This window comes from Empidonax traillii, unplaced genomic scaffold (assembly GCF_003031625.1).
Source record: "Empidonax traillii isolate 1590-97213 ecotype Southwest subspecies unplaced genomic scaffold, ASM303162v1 scaffold2198:size32990, whole genome shotgun sequence".
NCBI lineage: Eukaryota > Metazoa > Chordata > Aves > Passeriformes > Tyrannidae > Empidonax > Empidonax traillii.
This window is the reverse complement of record NW_020957391.1, coordinates 6508-25647: the sequence shown is the minus strand read 5'-3', so window position 1 is coordinate 25647 and position 19140 is coordinate 6508. Positions and strand designations below refer to the sequence as shown.

General features: G+C 61.6%; 1 protein-coding gene and 1 long non-coding RNA gene across 2 annotated transcripts in view; both read left to right on the top strand.

Moving 5' to 3' along the window:
* Positions 1–47: 47 nt before the first annotated feature.
* C3 (complement C3) overlaps positions 48–19140 on the top strand; it is a gene marked incomplete at both ends in the record, with an annotated part of 25135 nt that continues 6042 nt past the window's right edge. Inside the window, 23 exons of the mRNA XM_027909535.1 lie at positions 48–163; positions 259–353; positions 439–521; positions 623–713; positions 1238–1340; positions 2293–2413; positions 2869–2980; positions 3867–4017; positions 5614–5826; positions 6760–6954; positions 7829–7990; positions 8636–8765; positions 9353–9424; positions 10079–10282; positions 11633–11744; positions 12038–12123; positions 12815–12954; positions 13871–14083; positions 16190–16256; positions 16833–16919; positions 17016–17219; positions 18320–18395; positions 18490–18649. Of these exons, the coding sequence (XP_027765336.1) occupies positions 48–163; positions 259–353; positions 439–521; positions 623–713; positions 1238–1340; positions 2293–2413; positions 2869–2980; positions 3867–4017; positions 5614–5826; positions 6760–6954; positions 7829–7990; positions 8636–8765; positions 9353–9424; positions 10079–10282; positions 11633–11744; positions 12038–12123; positions 12815–12954; positions 13871–14083; positions 16190–16256; positions 16833–16919; positions 17016–17219; positions 18320–18395; positions 18490–18649 (2993 nt within the window). The remainder of the gene's footprint in view (positions 164–258; positions 354–438; positions 522–622; positions 714–1237; positions 1341–2292; positions 2414–2868; positions 2981–3866; positions 4018–5613; positions 5827–6759; positions 6955–7828; positions 7991–8635; positions 8766–9352; positions 9425–10078; positions 10283–11632; positions 11745–12037; positions 12124–12814; positions 12955–13870; positions 14084–16189; positions 16257–16832; positions 16920–17015; positions 17220–18319; positions 18396–18489; positions 18650–19140) is intronic.
* Positions 10738–11224, top strand: LOC114071688. Its single transcript, XR_003574076.1, has 3 exons — positions 10738–10785; positions 11079–11144; positions 11177–11224. It is a non-coding gene; the product is annotated as an uncharacterized LOC114071688 (long non-coding RNA).

Sequence of the window (19140 nt, the reverse complement as noted above, 5' to 3'; positions counted from 1 at the left end):
CTGGATCTCCAACCCCCATTCCTGGATCTCCAACCCCCATTCCTGAGTGTCCCCCCCCCCCATCTCACCTTGTCCCCCGTGTCCCCTCCCAGTGCTCTGCCGCCTCTTCACCGTGGGCCACCTCATGGAACCAGTGTCCAAAACAGTCATCGTGGAGGTCAAGGTGGGTGCCACAGGGGACAGGGGGACACGGGGGGGACGCTGCCAGCACTGGTGCCACCGTGCCCAAGCCGCCCGTGTCCCCCCCTTCCCCCCCAGACACCCGACAACGTCATCATCAAGCAAATCCCCGTGTCCTCCCCCATGAAAACCGGCATCCTGTCCATCAACCACAACCTGCCCGAGGTCGTCAGGTGGGTGTCACCTCCCGGGGGGGGTGGCCTGGGGACACGCAGACCCCTGGCACTGTCCCCTGACCCCGTCCCTTGCCTCCCCCAGCCTGGGCATGTGGACGATCACGGCCAGGTTCGAGGATTCGCCGGAGCAGGTTTTCAGCACCCAGTTTGAGGTCAAGGAGTACGGTAAGGGGGGGGGGGGGGGGGGGACACACCCGAGGTGGCGGGGGAGGCACCTGGGGGTTTGGGGACATCGGGTGACACCCTCTCCCCCTCCCACCCTGCAGTTCTGCCCAGCTTTGAGGTGGTCCTGACCCCGGAGGAGAAGTTCCTCTACATCGACCGGCAGGAGGATTTCCGGGTGACCATCTCGGCCAGGTGGGACGGGCACCCCAAAAGTGCCCCCTCGGGGGGTCAGACCCCCCCTCCCTCCAAGGGGACGGGGTGGGGGGACATTCCAGCTGTCCCCAGGGAGGAGGGGGTGGCACGGGGACGGGTTGGAGGGTGAGGAGGGCGCAGGGTGGGGGGGATGGAGGTGACAGGGCGTGATGGGGACGGGGAGGATGTGGAGGGACAGCAGGACCTGTGGGGTGACAGGGTGTGATGGGGTGACAGGGGACACAGGGACGGGGACAGCGGGACCTGTGGGGTGACAGGATGTGATGGGGTGACAGGGGACACAGGGACAGCGGGATGGGGACACGGGACAATGGGGTGACAGGGGACACAGGGACAGCGGGATGGGGACACGGGACAATGGGGTGACAGGGGACACAGGGACAGCGGGATGGGGACACAGGATGATGGGGTGACAGCGCCGTACGGTGGCGATGTGGGGACACGGGGTGCCGGTTCTGTGGCTGCGATGGGGACACGTGGTGGCAGCGGTGGCCTGTCCCCAGGTACCTGTATGGGAAACACGTCTACGGAACAGCCTTTGCCCTCTTTGGGGTCCTGGTGAACAACGAGAGGAGGAGCATCCCCGAGTCCCTGAAGCGCATTCCGGTGACCCTCCCCTCGGCCCTGTCTGTCCCCACGGGTGTCCCCAGTCCTGTCCCCTGCTGAGCCCTCTCACTCCTGTCCCTGTCCCCAGGCTGGACCATCTCCGTTCCCATCCCTGTCCCTTACTGGGCTCTGCCATCCTGGTCACCACCCCCAACTCTGTCCCCATTCCCGTCCCTGTCTCCACCCTGGTCCCCCCTGGCCATCCCCTCTCTGTCCCCTGGGTGTCCCCTGGGTGTCCCCTCACTCCCCCCACCCCGCAGGTGATCGAAGGGGATGGCGAGGCCGTGCTGGCCATGAACCCCCTGTCCCCTGGGTGTCCCCTGGGTGTCCCCTGGGTGTCCCCTGGGTGTCCCCTGGGTCTCCTTGGGTGTCCCCTGGGTGTCCCTTCACTCCCCCCATCCCGCAGGTGACTGATGGGGACAGCCAGGTTGTGCTGGCCACGGACCCCTGTCCCCTGGGTGTCCCCTGGGTGTCCCCTGGTGTCCCCTGGGTCTCCTTGGGTGTCCCCTGGGTGTCCCTTCACTCCCCCCATCCCACAGGTGACTGATGGGGACAGCCAGGTTGTGCTGGCCACGGACCCCTGTCCCCTGGGTGTCCCCTGGGTGTCCCCTGGGTCTCCTTGGGTGTCCCCTGGGTGTCTCTTCACTCCCCCCACCCCGCAGGTGACTGATGGGGACAGCCAGGTTGTGCTGGCCATGGACCCCCTGTCCCCTGGGTGTCCCTTGGGTGTCCCCTGGGTCTCCCTGGTCTCCCTGGGTCTCCCTCGGTGTCCCCTGGGTGTCCCCTGGGTCTCCCTGGGTGTCCCCTGGGTGTCTCTGAGTGTCCCCTGGTCTCCCTGGGTGTCCCCTGGATGTCCCTGGGTGTCCCCTGGGTGTCCCCTGGGTGTCCCCTGGGTCTCCCTGGATGTCCCCTGGGTCTCCCTGGATGTCCCCTCACTCCCCCCACCCCGCAGGTGATCGAAGGGAACGGCGAGGCCGTGCTGACCATGGACTCGCTGCGGCAGCGCTTCCGCAACTCGGAGGAGCTGGTGGGACACACCCTCTACGTGACCGTCACCGTCATCACAGAGTCAGGTCTGTGGGGACACGAGGAGACAGGGGGATATGGGGACATGGGGGGACACAGGGACAGAGGGGACACGGGGACAGGGGGGATGTGAGGGGACAGGGACAGAGGAGAGACAGCGGGACCACAGGGGACACGGGTGGGACTTGGGAGGACGGGGACAACGGGGACGTGCATGTCCATCACAATCTTCAACACGCCTGGCTGGCGAGGGAGACGAGGGGGGGCAAAGAAGGGGGACAAAGCAGTGACACCTGGCTCTGAGGACGTGTGGGGAGGATGGGGAGGGACGTCTGGGGCCACCAGGGCTGTCCCCGAGAGGGGAGAGCGGGTCCTGTCCCCGGGTGACGCGGCCCCGGGGACACGCAGAGGGTTGGGGACAGCGAGGATGGGGACACCTGGGGCCAGCCAAGGGCCACTAGGGCTGTCCCCAAGTGACGTGGCTGTGCCCCGGGTGCCCCAGGCAGTGACATGGTGGAGGCCCAGCGCGAGGGCATCCACATCGTGACGTCCCCCTACACCATCCACTTCACGCACACCCCCAAGTACTTCAAACCCGGCATTTCCTTCGACCTCAGGGTAAGGACCCCTGGGGACAGCAGGGGGGACAGTGGTGGCACTGGGGACAGCGGTGGCACTGGGGACAGCGGTGGCATCGGCCCAGGGCCCTCGGGATCCCTGGGATGGGGACTGGGTGGGACTGGGGGATTTTGGGGGGGGGTGGGGGGATGGACTTGGGGACCAAAGTTCTGTCCCCGTGTCACATCTCTGTGTCACCTGGAGAGGGTCTGGGGGCCCCCGGCTGTCCCTGTGTCGCTGGGGTGGCCCCTTCCCAGTGGTCCCAGTGCCCCTTCCCAGTGATCCCAGTGCCCCTTCCCAGTGTTCCCAGTGCTCCTTCCCAGTGCCCCTTCCCAGTGTTCCCAGTGCCCCTTCCCAGTGCTCCTTCCCAGTGTTCCCAGTGCCACTGGCCCTTCCCAGTGCCCCTTCCCAGTGTTCCCAGTGCCCCTTCCCAGTGTTCCCAGTGCCAGTGCCCCTTGCCAGTGTTCCCAGTGCCCCTTCCCAGTGCCCCTTGCCAGTGTTCCCAGTGCCCCTTGCCAGTGTTCCCAGTACTCCTTCCCAGTGCCCCTTCCCACGGTTCCCAGTGCTCCTTCCCAGTGTTCCCAGTGTTCCTTCCCAGTGTTACCAGTGCCAATGGCCTTTCCCAGTGCCCCTTCCCAGTGGTGCCAGTGCCCCTTCCCAGTGGTGCCAGTGCCCCTTCCCAGTGTTCCCAGTGCCAGTGCCCCTTCTCAGTGTTCCCAGTGCCCCTTCCCAGTGTTCCCAGTGCCCCTTCCCAGTGTTCCCATTGCCAGTGCCCCTTCCCAGTGTTCCCAGTGCCCCTTCCCAGTGTTCCCAGTGCCAGTGCCCCTCCCCAGTGTCTCTTGCCCATGCCCCGTGCCCCTGGGACGTGCCCCGTGTCCCCCCCCAGGTCTACGTCACCAACCCGGACGGGTCTCCGGCCCCGCGTGTCACCGTCCGCACCGTCGAGTACCCGAGCGAGGTGTCCACCCAACAGGACGGCACCGCCCAGCTCGTGGTCAACATGCCGACCAACCAGGACAGCGTCTCCATCACCGTGAGTGGGGACACCGGGAGGGCGTGGGGACAGGGGTGTCCCCGTCACCGTGAGGGGGGACAGGGACAGTGGGGTGGGGACCTCTACAGTGGCCTAGACCTGCACGTGGCCCTAGACCTCTGCCTTGGCCTAGACCCCTGTGCTGGCCTAGACCCCTGTGCTGGCCTAGACCTCCAAGGTGACCTAGAGGTGGCCTAGACCTTTGTGGTGGCCTAGACCTCTACTTTGGCCTAAAAGTGACCCAGAGCTTTATGGAGGCCTAGACCTCTATGGTGGCCTAGACCTGTACACTGGCCTACACCTTTATGGTGGCCTAGACCTCTACGCTGACCTAGACCTCTATATTGGCTTAAAAGTGGTCCAGAGCTTTATGAAGACCAAGACCTCTATGGTGGCCTAGACCTCTACTTTGACCTAAAAGTAGCCCAGGGCTTTACGAAGTCCCAGACCTCTATGGTTACCTAGACTTCCATGGTGGCCTAGACCTTTGTGGTGGCCTAGACCTCTCTGTAGGCCTAGACCTCTACGCTGGCCTAGACCTCTGTTTTGGCTTAAAGGTGGCCCAGAGCTTTCTGGAGGCCTAGACCTCTATGGTGACCCAGAGCTTTCTGTAGGCCTAGACCTCTATGTTGGTTTAAAAGTGACCCAGAGCTTTATGAAGGCCAAGACCTCCATGGAGGCCTACACTTTTGTGGTGGCCTAGACCTCTGTGCTGGCCTAGACCTCTACTTTGGCCTAAAAGTGGCCTAGACCTCCATGGAGGCCCAGACTTCCAAGGTGGCCTAGACCTCTATGGTGGCCTAGACCTTTGTGGTGACCTAGACCTCTCTGTAGGCCTAGACCTCTACTTCAACCTAAAAGTTGCCCAGAGCTTTATGAAGGCCAAGACCTCTATGGTGGCCTAGACCTTTGTGGTGGCCTAGACCTGTACTTTGGCCTACACCTTTGTGGTGACCTACACCTTTTTGGTGGCCTAGACCTCTATGCTGGCCTAGACCTCTACTTAGGCCTAAAAGTAGCCCAGAGCTTTATGGAGGCCCAGACCTCTATGGTGGCCAAGACTTCTAGGGTGGCCTGGATCCCTCTGTTAGCCAAGACCTCTACGGTGACCAAGACCTCTACTTTGGCCTAAAAGTGACCTAGAACTTTATGGAGGCCCAGACCTCTCTGTAGGCCTAGACCTCTATGCTGGCCTAGACTCAGTGTTGGCTTAAAAGTGGCCCAGAGCTTTATGAAGGCCAAGACCTCTATGGTGACCAAGACCTCCATGGAGACCTAGACCTTTGTGGTGGCCTAGACCTGTACATTGGCCTAGACCTCTATGGTGACCTAGACCTTTGTGGTGGCCTAGACCTTTGTGGTGGCCTAGACCTCTACTTTGGCCTAAAAGTGACCCAGACCTCCATGGAAACCCAGACCTCTATAGTGGCCAAGACCCCTAGGGTGGCCTAGACCTCCATGGAGGCCCAGATCCCTCTGTTAGCCGAGGCCTCTGTGGTGACCAAGACCTCCACGGAGGCCAAGATCTCTGTGCTGCTCCCCCCTGCTGCGTGCAGCCCCCTCCCCACTGACGGGGCGCCCCCCTGTCCCCCCCAGGTGCGGACAGCGCAGAAGGACCTGCCCGAGAAGCGCCAGGCGTCGCGGCAGATGACGGCCCAGGCCTACCGCAGCCAGGACGGCTCCGGGAACTTCCTGCACATGGCCGTGCAGGCCACGGAGCTGAAGGTCGGGGGGAGCGTGCCCGTCAGCTTCCACCTCAAGAGCAACAGCGATGCCGTCCGCAACAGCGTCAAGTACTTCACCTACCTGGTGGGTGCCAGCCCTGGCTCGGGGGGGGTGAGCTGGTTGAGGTGTCCAGAGTGACCAATGACCACGACCAAAGTGACCAATGGTCATGAGCAGGGTGAGCAATGACCGTGGCCAAGGTGACCAATGGTCATGAGCAGGGTGAGCAATGGTCGTGATCAAGGTGACCAATGTTTATGACCAAGGTGACCAATGACCACTGCCAGGGTGACCAATGGCTGTGTCCAGGGTGACCAGTGACCATGGCCAGGGTGACCAGTGACCATGGTAACCAACAACCATGGCCAAGGTAACCAATGCCTGCGTGCAGGGTGACCAATGCCCACAGCCAGGGTGACCAGTGACCACAGCCAGGGTGACCAATGACCACGGCCAGGGTGACCAGTGACCATGACCAGGGTGACCAATGACCATGGCCAGGGTGACCAATGACCACAGCCAAGGTGACCAGTGACCATGACCAAGGTGACCAATGACCATGGTGACCAACAACCATGGCCAAGGTAACCAATGCCCACGTGCAGGGTGACCAACGACCACGGCCAGGGTGACCAATGACCATGGCCAGGGTGACCAGTGCCCTCATCCAGGGTGACCAATGACCATAACCAGGGTGACCAATGACCACGTCCAAGGTGACCAATGACCAGGACCAGGGTGACTAATGGCTGTGTCCAGGGTGACCAGTGACCATGGCCAGGGTGACCAGTGACCATGGTAACCAACAACCATGGCCAAGCTGACCAATGACCGCGCCCAGGGTGACTGATGACCGTGCCCAGGAGTGGTCACCAAGGGCCAGCACAGCAGGACACGGGGGGGGAGCCGGGGATGTCCTGGACACCCGTGGCGGCCGGGGGTGTGTTGAGGGGGCCCCGCTGGTCCCTCGCTGCCCGGCGTGGCCGCCACCAACGCGCCCTTCCTCGCCCGTGCCAGATCATGAGCAGGGGCCACATCGTCCGCGCCGGGCGGCAGCCCTACGAGGCCGGGCAGAGCCTGGTCACCATGACCCTGAGGGTGACGGCCGACCTGCTGCCCTCCTTCCGCATCGTGGGCTATTACCACGTCCTGCCCGGGGAGATCGTGGCCGACTCCATTTGGGTGGACGTCAAGGACACCTGCATGGGCACCGTGAGTGTCCCCCCCCGGCCCCACGGGGGTGGGGAGGGGACCTGGGGGCCTTGGGGTGGCCCTTGAGGGACTTGGGTGACCCTTGAGGGAGTTGGGTGGTCTTTGGTGGGGCGGGGGGTGGTTTGGGTGGGAAGCCTTTGGAAAGGTTTTTGGGGGGGGCCCTTAAGGGGCTTGGTGGGGCCTTTGGAAGGGCTTGGGGTGGTCCTTGAGAGACTTGGGGACACTTGAAGGACTTGAGGGGCCTTTGTAGGACTTGGGGGGGGGGCTTGGGGTGACCTTGAGGGACTTGAGGGAGGTCTTTGTAAGGGCTTAGGTTTTGGGGGAAGGTTTTTTGGGGTCTCCAGCACCCCTGGCGTCAGGGTTCCCCACGGGTCAAGTTCTGAGGGTCTCAGGGAGGGTTTTGGAGTCCCCTGGGGTCGGGGTTCCCCACGGGTTGGGTTCTGGGGGTCTCAGGGAGGGTTTTTGTTGTCCCCTGGGGTTGGGATTCCCCATGGATCAGGTTCTGGGGGTCTCAGAGAGGGTTTTTGGGGTCCCATGGGTTGGGGGTTCTCCACAGGTCGGGTTCTGGGGGTCTCAGGAAGGGTTTTTGGGGTTCCCTGGGGTTGGGATTCCCCATGGATCAGGTTCTGGGGGTCTCAGGAAGGGTTTTTGGGGTTCCCTGGGGTGGGGGTTCCCCATGGGTCGGGTTCTGGGGGTCTCAGGGAGGATTTTTGAGGTCCCCTGGGGTTGGGATTCCCCATGGATCAGGTTCTGGGGGTCTCAGGAAGGGTTTTTGAGGTTCCCTGGCGTCGGGGTTCCCCATGGGTCGGGTTCCGGGGGTCTCAGGGAGGGTTTTTGGGGCCGTGACCCGGAGGTGACCCCGTGTGCCCCGCAGCTGGTGGTGAAGGGGGCGTCGGAGGCCGACAGTCAGGTGCACCGGCCAGGGAGCCCCATGAGGCTGCGCATCGAGGGCGACTACAAGGCCCACGTGGGGCTGGTGGCCGTGGACAAGGGGGTCTTCGTCCTCAACAAGAAGAACAAGCTCACCCAGACCAGGGTGGGTGCCTGGGGGGCCCCGTCCCCGCCGTCCCCGCTGTCTCCTGGTGGTGGCAGTGGCCGTCCCCCCGTCCCCAAGGGGTGGCATTGGCTGTCCCAGATGTCCCCAGGGGGTGGCAGTGGCTGTCCCAGATGTCCCCAGGGGATGGCAGTGACCATCACAAATGTCCCCTGGTGGTGGTGGCAGTGACCATCACAGGTGTCCCTTGGTGATGGTGGCACTGGCCATCATGAGTGTCCCCTCTTGGTGGCAGTGGCCATCCCCACTGTCCCCTGGTGGTGGCAGTGACCATCACAAATGTCCCCTGGTGGGGGTGGCACTGGCCAGCATGAGTGTCCCCTCTTGGTGGCAGTGACCATCCCCACTGTCCCCTGGTGGTGGCAGTGACCATCACAAATGTCCCCTGGTGGGGGTGGCACTGGCCAGCATGAGTGTCCCCTCTTGGTGGCAGTGGCCATCCCCACTGTCCCCTGGTGGTGGCAGTGACCGTCTCCCTGTCCCCAGGGGCTGGCAGTGGCTTTCCCAGCTGTCCCCAGGGGGTGGCAGTGGCTGTCCCTGCTGTCCCCTGTTGGTGGCCGTGGCCATCCCCGCTGTCCCCGGGAGGTGGCCGTGGCCCTCACAGGTGTCCCCTGGCGGTGGTGGCAGGTTTGGGACACGGTGGAGAAGAGTGACATCGGCTGCACCGCGGGCAGCGGGAGGGACAACGTGGGGGTCTTCGCCGACGCCGGGCTGAGCTTGACCACCAGCGTGAAGATCACGACCCCACAGCGGTCGGGTAGGACGGGGCAGGAGGGGACAGCCCGGGGGACACCTCAGGGACACGGCAGGGGACACCTTGGGGACAAGGGAGGTGGCACCTCGGGGATGTGAAACCTCAGGGACATGGGAGGTGACACCTCGGGTGGGAGGGAGGTGACACCTCGGGAACACCTTGAGGGCCGGGGAGGTGACACTTGAGGGATGGAGGATGGGACACCTCAAGGGTGGGGAAGGTGTCACAGAGGGCGGGGGTGACACACTGCAGGGGTGACACTTCAGGGATGTGCCACTTTGGGAATTTGGGAGGTGACACCTCAGGAATGGGGGAGGTGACACCTTGGGGATGGGGGAGGTGACACATCAGGGTGATAACGCTTGAGGGATGTGGCACCTCGGGAATGGGGAAGGTGACACTTCGGGAATGGGGGAGGTGGCACTTCAGGGATGTGACACCTCCAGGACGGGGGGAAGTGACACCTCAGGGATGGGGGAGGTGACCTTGAGCTTTGGGATGTGACAGCTGAGGCCAAGGGGATGTCGGGCTGCGGGGCTGGGACCCTGCAGGGTCCTGAGCCGTGTCCCCTGTGTCCCCTGTGTCCCCAGAGGTGCAGTGTCCCCAGGAGGCCAAGCGCAGGCGCCGCTCGCTGCAGCTCGTGGAGTACAAAGGCACCAAGGGTGGGTGGCAGGGGCGTGTCCCTGGTGACACCACAGCGTCCCCAAGGCACACCAGAGTGTCCCTTGTCCCTGAGCGACCCCAACGTGCCCCACATCCCTGAGAATCCCAGAGTGTCCCACATCCCTGAGGGACCCCAACATGTCCCACGTCCCTGAGGAACCCCAGAGTGCCCCATGTCCCTGGGGGACACCAGAGTGTCCCATGTCCCTGATGACACCAGAGTGCCCCACATCCCTGAGGAACCCCAGAGTGTCCCACATCCCTGAGAGTCCCAGAGTGTCCCGTGTCCCTGATGACACCAGAGTGTCCCCATCCCTGAGAATCCCAGAGTGTCCCCATCCCTGAGGAGCCCCAGAGTGTCCCCATGTCCCTGAGGAACCTCAATGTGTCCCACATCCCTGAGGAACCCCAGAGTGTCCCACATCCCTGAGTGACACCAGAGTGTCCCACATCCCTGAGGAGCCCCAGAGTGCCCCACATCCCTGAGGAGCCCCAGAGTGCCCCACATCGCTGAGGAGCCCCAGAGTGTCCCATGTCCCTGAGGAGCCCCAGAGTGCCCCACATCCCTGAGGAGCTCCAGAGTGTCCCCATGTCCCCGAGGGCCCCCCGGGTGTCCCCTCACCGGGTGCCAGCGGGTGTGGCGGTGCCGGCAGCATCCGAGTACCAGGACAAGCAGCTGCGGAGGTGCTGCGAGGACGGGATGCGGGACATCCCGATGGATCACAGCTGCGAGCAGAGGAGCTCCTACATCCAGGAGGGCGAGTCCTGCGTCCGGGCCTTCCTCGACTGCTGCAAGTACATCGAGGACATCCGCAGGGAGAAGCGGCGCCAGCAGACCACGTTCCAGCTGGCACGAAGCAAGTGCTGGGACGGGCGGGGAGGGCGGGAGAGGTGGGAGCGGGGCAGCCTCGGGAATTCCTGGGTGTTCCCTGGGGGAAGGTTGGGAGTTCCTTGGGTACTCCTTGGGGAAGGTTGAGTGATCCTGAAGAAAAGCTTGGGGGAAGGTCAGGTGAACCTCAGGGGTTCCTTGGGGGAAGGTTGGGAGTTCCTTGTGTGTTCCTTGGGGGAAGGTTGGGATTCTTGGGTGTTCCTTGGGGAAAGGTTGGGAGTTCCTTGGGTGTTCCTTGGGGGGAGGTTGGGTGAATATCTGGTGAAGTTTGGATGAAGGTTGGGAATCTCTTGGGTGTTCCCTTTGGGAAGGTTGGGAGTTCCTTGGGTGTTCCTTGGGGAAGGTTGGGATTCTTGGCTGTTCCTTGGGGAAAGGTTGGGAGTCCTGGGTGTTCCTTGGGGGAAGGTTGGGAGATTCTTGGAAGTTCCCTGGGGGAAGGTTGGGAGTTCCTTGGGTGTTCCTTGTGGGAAGGTTTTGTGATCCTGAAGAAAAGCTTGGGGGAAGGTCAGGTGAACCTCAGGGGTTCCTTGGGGGAAGTTTGGGAGATTCTTGGATTTTCCTTGGGAGAAGGTTGGGATTCTTGGGTACTCCTTAGGGAAAGGTTGGGAATCTCTTGGGTGTTCCTTGGGGGAAGGTTGGGAGATTCTTGGGTGTTCCCTGGGGGAAGGTTGGGAGTCCTGAATGTTCCTTGGGGGAAGGTTGAGAATCTCTTCGGTGTTTCTTGGGGGAAGGTTGGGAGATTCTCAAGAGTTCCCTGGGGAAAGGTTGGGAGTTCCTTGGGTGTTCCCTTTGGGAAGGTTGGGAGTTCCTTGGGTGCTCCTTGGGGGAAGGTTGAGTGAACATCAGTAAAGTTTGGGTAAAGTTTGGGAGTTCCTTGGGTGTTCCCTGGGGGAAGGTTGGGAGTTCCTTGTGCTGTCCTTGGGCAAAGCCTTGAATGTTGGGTGAATGTTGGCTGAATTTTGGTGAATTTTGGGTGAATGTTGGGTGAATGTTGGGTTAATTTGGGGTGAATGTTGGGTGAATGTTGGCTGAATTTTGGTGAATTTGGGGTGAATGTTGGGTGAATGTTGGGTGAATTTGGGGTGAATGTTGGGTGAATGTGGGGTGAATGTTGGATGAATTTGGGGTGAGTTTTGGGTGAATTTGGGTGGAGTGTTGGGTTCATTTGGGGTGAATTTGGGGTTCATTTGGGGTGAATTTGGGGTTCATTTGGGGTGGGCAGCGCTGGGGGTTGCCTGGCCCGAGCTGGGGTGATATCAGCTCCGCTCAGGGGTTGGGCCCATGAGGCCACGGTCGAGAGGGATGCCCCCACCCCCAGGCGAGAAGGACGTCGTGTTCATGAGTGACGACGAGATCATCACGCGGAGCCACTTCCCGGAGAGTTGGCTGTGGCAGCTGGAGCACCTGACAGAGAAGCCTGACGGGCTGGGGTGAGCCCTGCCCCTGTCCCCCTGTCCCCTCCACCCCCCAGAGCTCACCCTGGGGGTCACTTCCCCCTCCCTGACCCTCCCTCCCCCCCCCACAAATCCACCCCTGACCCCCTGGTGCTGCCTCAAGACCACCTTGGTCCGCCCAGGGCTCATCCCAAACCTGCTGGTCTGTCCTGGGGACCAGCTGTGACCACCCCCTTCCCCTCCAACTCCACCCTGGGGGGTGGTGACATCCCCTTGGGGTGGGGTTGGGGTGGGCTGGGACCCCCTTGGTGACCCTCCCCCCTCTCCAGGGTGTCAGCCAAGACCGTGCCCGTGTACCTGAAGGACTCCATCACCACCTGGGAGGTCCTGGCCGTCAGCCTCTCGCCCGACAAGGGTATGTCACAGAGCGGGGGGGTGCCCCTGGGGGCCAAAGGAGCCCCCCCAAACCTTGGGAGGGGTCCCTGGGACCTGAAGGGTCCCCTAAATCCCGGAGGGTTTCCTTGGCACTTTGAGGGATCCCCAAAAATCTTAGCGGGGAGATCCCACCAAGCTTGAGGGGCGTCCCTGGGACTTGAGGGGTCCCCTAAACCTTGGGAGGACTCCGTGGGTCTTGAGGGACATCTCCTGAACTTTGGTGGAGGGGATAGGACCTGGGGGATCTCCTAAGCCTTGGGAGGGCTCTGTGGGACTTGGTGGATCCCTTACCCTTGTGAGGACTCCTTGGGTCTTAAAGGGATGTCCCAGACCTTGGGAGGACTCCTTGGGACTGGTGGGACCTTCTAAGCACTGGGGGGGACTCCGTGGACTTGGAGGAATCTCCTTGGGAGAACTCTCTGGGTTTTGAAGGATCCCCTAAACCTTGAGAGGACTCCCCAGGCTTTGAGGGATCTCCCAAACCTTGGGAGAATTCCCTGGGTTTTGAAGGATCTCCTAAGCCTTGGAAGAACTCCAAGAGATCCGAGACACCCCCGAAACCTGGAGGGGGCTCCCTGGGCTCTGAGGGCTCTCTGAAGGCCTCGGGGCCGTCCCTGGGGGCACGATCCGACCAGAACCCCCCCAGTCCTGACCCTCCACATCCCCCGCAGGGCTGTGCGTGGCCGACCCCTACGAGATCACGGTGATGAAGGACTTCTTCATCGACCTGCGCCTGCCCTACTCGGTGGTGAGGAACGAGCAGGTGGAGATCCGGGCCATCCTCTACAACTACAACCTGGAGGAGATCACCGTGAGTTGGGACCCACCCTGGGGGGGGCTTTGAGGTTCAGGGGGTCTGTGGCCTCCTGGATCCTCTGGAGAAGCTCTGAGAGAGCGTCCAAAGGAGGCCACGAGGATGGGAAAGGACCCTGAGGGGCAGGACCAGGGACAGGGCCCTGGAGCTGTGCCAGGGCCGGGTCAGGTCGGATCTCAGGGGAAGGTTCTTCCCCCAGAGGGTGGTCGGGCACTGAACAGGCTCCCCAGCGTTTGGGCACGACAACACCGAGGCTGTCTGAGCTCCAGGAATGTTTGGACAACGCCCTCAGGGATTTTGGGGTGCCCTGGGCAGGGATTGGACTGGATGATCTTTGGGGGGTCCCTTCCAAATGGGGATATCCCACGATTTGAGAGCTCAGGGAATGTTTGGACAATGCTCCCATGCCCTTGGTGGCATTTTGGGGCATCCTAGGTGGGGTTGGACTGGATGATCCTCACTGGGCCTTTCCAGCTGAGGATATCCCACGATTTTAGAGCTCAGGGAACATTTGAGCAACGATCTCTGGAACTTGGTGGTATTTTGGGGCGTCCTGGGCGGGGGACTGGACTGGATGATCCTTGGGGGGTCCCTTCCAGCTGGGGATATCCCACGATTTTAGAGCTCAGGGAATGTTTGGACAATGCTCCCATGCCCTTGGTGGCATTTTGGGGTGTCCTGAGCAGGGGACTGGACTGGATGATCCTTGGGGGGGGTCCCTTCCAGCTCTGGATATCCCACGATTCCCTTTTAGAGCTCGGGGAACGTCCGGACAACCCTTTCAAGCACTTGGCATGATTTTGGTGCATCCTTGGTGGGGGGGGTGATTGGACCGGATGATCCTTTTGGGGGGGGGTCCCTTCCCTCTCCGGGCATCTCCTGACTCTGCGCCTTCCCCCCCTGTGCCCCCCAGGTGCGGGTGGAGCTGGTGCACAACCCCGCCCTGTGCGGCCCCTCCACGTCCAAGAAGCGCTTCCAGCAGATCCTGCGCATCAAGGCCGAGTCCTCCCGCACCGTGTCCTTCGTGCTGGTGCCCCTGGAGCTGGGGCTGCACGACGTCGAGGTCAAGGCGGCCGTCAGGGACAAGTACGTGTCCGACGGAGTCAAGAAGAAGCTCAGGGTGGTGGTGAGTGGCCCTCGCTGTCACCTCCCCTGTCCCTCGGGTGTGCCCTGGCACGGGGACGTCGCCGTGGCCGCCCTTTGTCCTGGGGTTGGCGGCCAGGGGTGGAGGATCATCCTCCCAGGGCGGTCCTAAACCTTGGTGGGATTCCTTGGGGCTTGAGGGATCCCCTAAACCCAGTGAGGATTGCTTGGGACTTGAGGGATCCCCTAAACCCAGGGAGGATTCTTTGGGGCTTGGGGGATCCCTTAAAGCCTGGGAGGATTCCTTGGGGCTTGAGGGATCCCCTAAAGCCAGGGAGGATTCTTTGGGGCTTGAGGGATCCCCTAAACCTTGGGAGGATTCCTCGGGATTTGGAGTGGACTTCATGGGACTTGAGTGATCCCCTAAACCTTGGGAAGACTCCAAAAGATTCAAGGAATCCCCTAAACCTTGGAAGGACTTGTTGGGACTCAAGGAATCCCATAAACCTTGGGAAGACTCCTTGGGACTTGTGGGGTCTTCTAAACCCAGTGAGGATTCCTTGGGGCTTGAGGGATTCCCTAAACCCAGTGAGGATTGCTTGGGGCTTGAGGGATCCCCTAAAGCCAGTGAGGATTGCTTGGGGCTTGGGGGATCCCCTAAAGCCAGTGAGGGTTCCCTGGGGCTTGGGGGATCCCCTAAACCCAGTGAGGATTCCTTGGGGCTTGAGGGATACCCTAAACCCATGGAGGATTGCTTGGGGCTTGAGGGAACCCCTAAACCCAGTGAGGATTCCTTGGGACTTGAGGGATCCCCTAAACCCAGGGAGGATTGCTTGGGGCTTGAGGGATCCCCTAAAGCCAGGGAGGATTGCTTGAGGCTTGAGGGATCCCCTAAACCTTGGGAAGACTCCAAAAGATTCAAGGAATCCCCTAAACCTTGGAAGGACTTGTTGGGACTCAAGGAATCCCATAAACCTTGGGAGGACTCCTTGGGACTTGTGGGGTCTTCTAAACCCAGTGAGGATTCCTTGGGGCTTGGGGGATTCCCTAAACCCAGTGAGGATTCCTTGGGGCTTGAGGGATTCCCTAAACCCAGTGAGGATTGCTTGGGGCTTGAGGGATCCCCTAAAGCCAGTGAGGATTCCTTGGGGCTTGGGGGATCCCCTAAAGCCAGTGAGGGTTCCCTGGGGCTTGGGGGATCCCCTAAACCCAGTGAGGATTCCTTGGGGCTTGAGGGATACCCTAAACCCATGGAGGATTGCTTGGGGCTTGAGGGAACCCCTAAACCCAGTGAGGATTCCTTGGGACTTGAGGGATCCCCTAAACCCAGTGAGGATTGCTTGGGGCTTGAGGGATCCCCTAAAGCCAGGGAGGATTGCTTGAGGCTTGAGGGATCCCCTAAACCTTGGGAAGACTCCAAAAGATTCAAGGAGTCCCCTAAACCTTGGAAGGACTTGTTGGGACTCAAGGAATCCCATAAACCTTGGGAGGACTCCTTGGGGCTTGAGGGATCCCCTAAACCTTGGGAGGATTGCTTGGGGCTTGGGGGATCCCCTAAACCCAGTGAGGATTCCTTGGGGCTTGAGGGATCCCCTAAACCCAGTGAGGATTCCTTGGGGCTTGAGGGATCCCCTAAACCCAGGGAGGATTGCTTGGGGCTTGAGGGATCCCCTAAACCTTGGGAAGACTCCAAAAGATTCAAGGAATCCCCTAAACCTTGGAAGGACTTGTTGGGACTCAAGGAATCCCATAAACCTTGGGAGGACTCCTTGGGACTTGTGGGGTCTTCTAAACCCAGTGAGGATTCCTTGGGGCTTGGGGGATGCCCTAAACCCAGTGAGGATTCCTTGGGACTTGAGGGGTCTTCTAAACCTTTAGAGGACTCCTTGGGACTTGAGGGGTCTTCTTCTAAAGCTTGGGAGGACTCCTCGGGATTTGGAGCGGACTTCATGGGATTCGAGTGACCCCCTAAACCTTGGGAAGTCCCTGAGGCACCTTGGGGGACAGGGGACATGCCCTAAACCGGTGTGTCACATGCCCTGGGGGACGCTGGCTTGTACTGGGACGCCTGTCCTGGACAAAGTGGAGAATTTGGGAAGGGGGGACCCCAAAACCAACCCCGTTTATGGTTGGACTCTTCCCTGGGCAGCCCGAGGGGATGAGGCTGGAGAAGACGGTGAAGATCATCGAGCTGGACCCACAGCACAAGGGAGTCAGTGAGTGACCGGGGGTGGACCTGGCCCCATGGGGGGGTCCCACCGAGGGCAGGACCTCAGGGGGATGGAGAATGTGCCCCCAAGGGCAGGTTTGGGGCATCCTGGGGGACAAGGGAAGTCCCACTGTGGGTCTGGGGTGTCTTGGGGTCAAGGGAAACCCCAGTGTGAGTCTGGGACATCTTGAGGGAAGAGGGAAGTCCCACTGAGGGTCTGGGGTGTCTTGAGGGACCAGAGAAACCCCAGTGTGGATCTGGGACATCTCAGGGGACAAGAGAAGACCCACTGTGGGTCTGGGGCATCCCTGGGGGCCAAGGGGCACCCCACCATGGAATTGGGGCATCCCAGGGAATGAGGGGTGTCCTGCTTTGGGTCTGAGATGTCTTGGGAGCCAAGGGACACCCCACCATGGAATTGGGGCATCCTGAGGGAGAAGGGAACATCCTGGCGTGGCTCTGGAAGGTCTTTGAGGGTCCAGGGACATCCTGGGGCAGGGCTGGGTCACCTCAGGGCTTTGGGGACAAGAAGGATTTGGGGTCACCCCCCCTCCCCCCGAGCTGACCCCCTCCTGCCCCACAGAGGGGGTGCAGGAGGAGAAGGTGAAGGCGGCGGATCTCTCCGACATCGTCCCCAACACCGAGTCGGAGACCAAAGTCAGCATCCAGGGTGAGCTTTGGGCCTGGGGGCACCCCCGGGGACCACCTGCGGGGTTGGGGGTGGGGGACACCTCCGGCTTGACCGGCCCCCTCCTCGTGGCCGCAGGGAACCCCGTGTCCGTCCTGGTGGAGAAGGCCATCGACGGCAGCAAGCTGAAGCACCTGATCGTGGTCCCCTCGGGCTGTGGGGAGCAGAACATGATCTCCCTGACCCCCACGGTCATCGCCGTCCACTACCTGGACAACACCCTGCAGTGGGAGAACCTGGGGCTCGACCGCAGGACCGAGGCCATCGAGATCATCAAAAAGGGTGGGGACATCCCCCCCGAGGGGGTGGGGACATCCCCTAAGGGTGGGAACCTCCTCCAAGGGTGGGAACCTCCTCCAAGGGTGGGTGGGAATGTCCCCAAAGGGTGTGTGGGATTTATCCCCCAAGGGGTGGCAACAAGCCCCAGAGGGTGAAAGTATTCCCCTAGGACGGGAGCATCCCCAAAGAGGTAGGTGGGAACGTCCCCAAAAAACGGTGGGAATACTCTCCAAGGGATGAGAACATCCTCAAAAGGGTGGGTGAGAAGATCCCCAAAGGGGTGGGAGCATCCCCTAAGGGTGAGTGGGAACATTCTCAGAGGCTGGGTGGGAACTTCCCCTAAAGGATCAGAACATCCCCAAAAGGATCAGAACATCCCCCAGAGGGGTGCGTGGAAGTTCCTGGTGTTGGCCAACAACTGGGGAGGGGCCTAAAAACAACCCCTTGGTGTTCCTTGTCCTGGCCAATGGTTTGAGAGCACTGGTGGCCCAAAGCCACTCCTGGGCTGTCCTTGTGTTGGCCAGCAGCTGGAGGGCACTGGTGGCCTCCTTGGCTGCTCCTTGTGCTGGCCAACCTTTGGAGGGTGGCCTGGAGCCACCTCTGGACATCCCTTGTGTTGGCCAATGGTTTTAAGAGTGCTGGTGGCCTAAAACCACACACAGATGCACCTTGTCTTGGCCAGTGGTTGGAGGGTGTTGGTGGCCCTAAACCACCCCTGGATACTCCTTGTGTTGGCCAATGATTGGAGGGCATCGGCGGCCCGAGGCCACCCTTGGGTGCCCCTTGTGTTGGCCAACACTTGGATGGAAGACGTTGGTGGCCCGAAACCACCCCTGGGTGTTCATTGTGATGGGCAACAATTGGAGGGCGTTGGTGGCCTTGAAGCCACCCCTGGGTGCCCCTTGTGTTGGCCAACACTTGCGGAGTGTCGGTGGCCCGAAGCCACTCCCAGGTGACCCCTGTGATGGCCAGTGACCGACTGGAAGGTGTTGGTGGCCTCGAAGCCACCCTTGGCTGTTCCTTGGAGGGCTTGGGTGGCCTGACCCCCCCACCCCCACCCCCTGGCCCCTCCTGGTGTTGACCACCCGCCCTCCCACCCCCAGGTTACGTCCAACAATTGGCCTACAGGAAACCCGACAACTCCTTCGCCGCCTTCCTCAACCGCAAGTCGAGCACCTGGTGAGGGTCGGGGGGGGTCACCACCACCTTCCCCCCACCCCTGGGTCTGGGTGACACGGCCGGAGGGTGACACCCGCGCCCCCCTGTCCCCCAGGCTGACGGCCTACGTGGCCAAAGTGTTCGCCATGGCCAGCAAACTGATCAGCATCGAGCACGAGGTCGTCTGCGGGGCCATCAAGTGGCTCATCCTCAACCAGCAGAAGCCGGACGGGGTCTTCCAGGAGGATGGTCCCGTCATCCACGACGAGATGCTGGTAAGGGAGGAGGGGACACATGAAACCCCGGGCCTGCTCGGCCTCCCAGAGCCGTCCTGGCTTGGGGAGGGATGTTTGGGGTGGGCTGCTGGGGTGGGGGGGACTCTGCTGGTGATGGGTGGGTGGAGGGACATCGGGAAGAAGGATGGGGACACTGGGGACAGGGAGGGCTTTGGGGACAGGGAGGGGAATTGGGGATGTTGGGGACAGGGACATCAGGGACAAGGATGGGGACACTGGGGACAGGGAGGACACTGGGGACATTGGGGACAGGGAAGGGAAATGGGATACTGGGGACAGGGACTACAGGGGAAAGGATGGGGACACTGGGGACAGGGAAGGAAATTGGAGAGAGGGACATCAAGAAGAAGGATGGGGACACCAGGGACATCAGGGGACAAGGAGGACATTGGGGACATTGGGGACAGGGAGGGGGATGGGGATATTGGGGACACTGGGGACAAGGAGGGGAATGGGGACATTGGGGACAT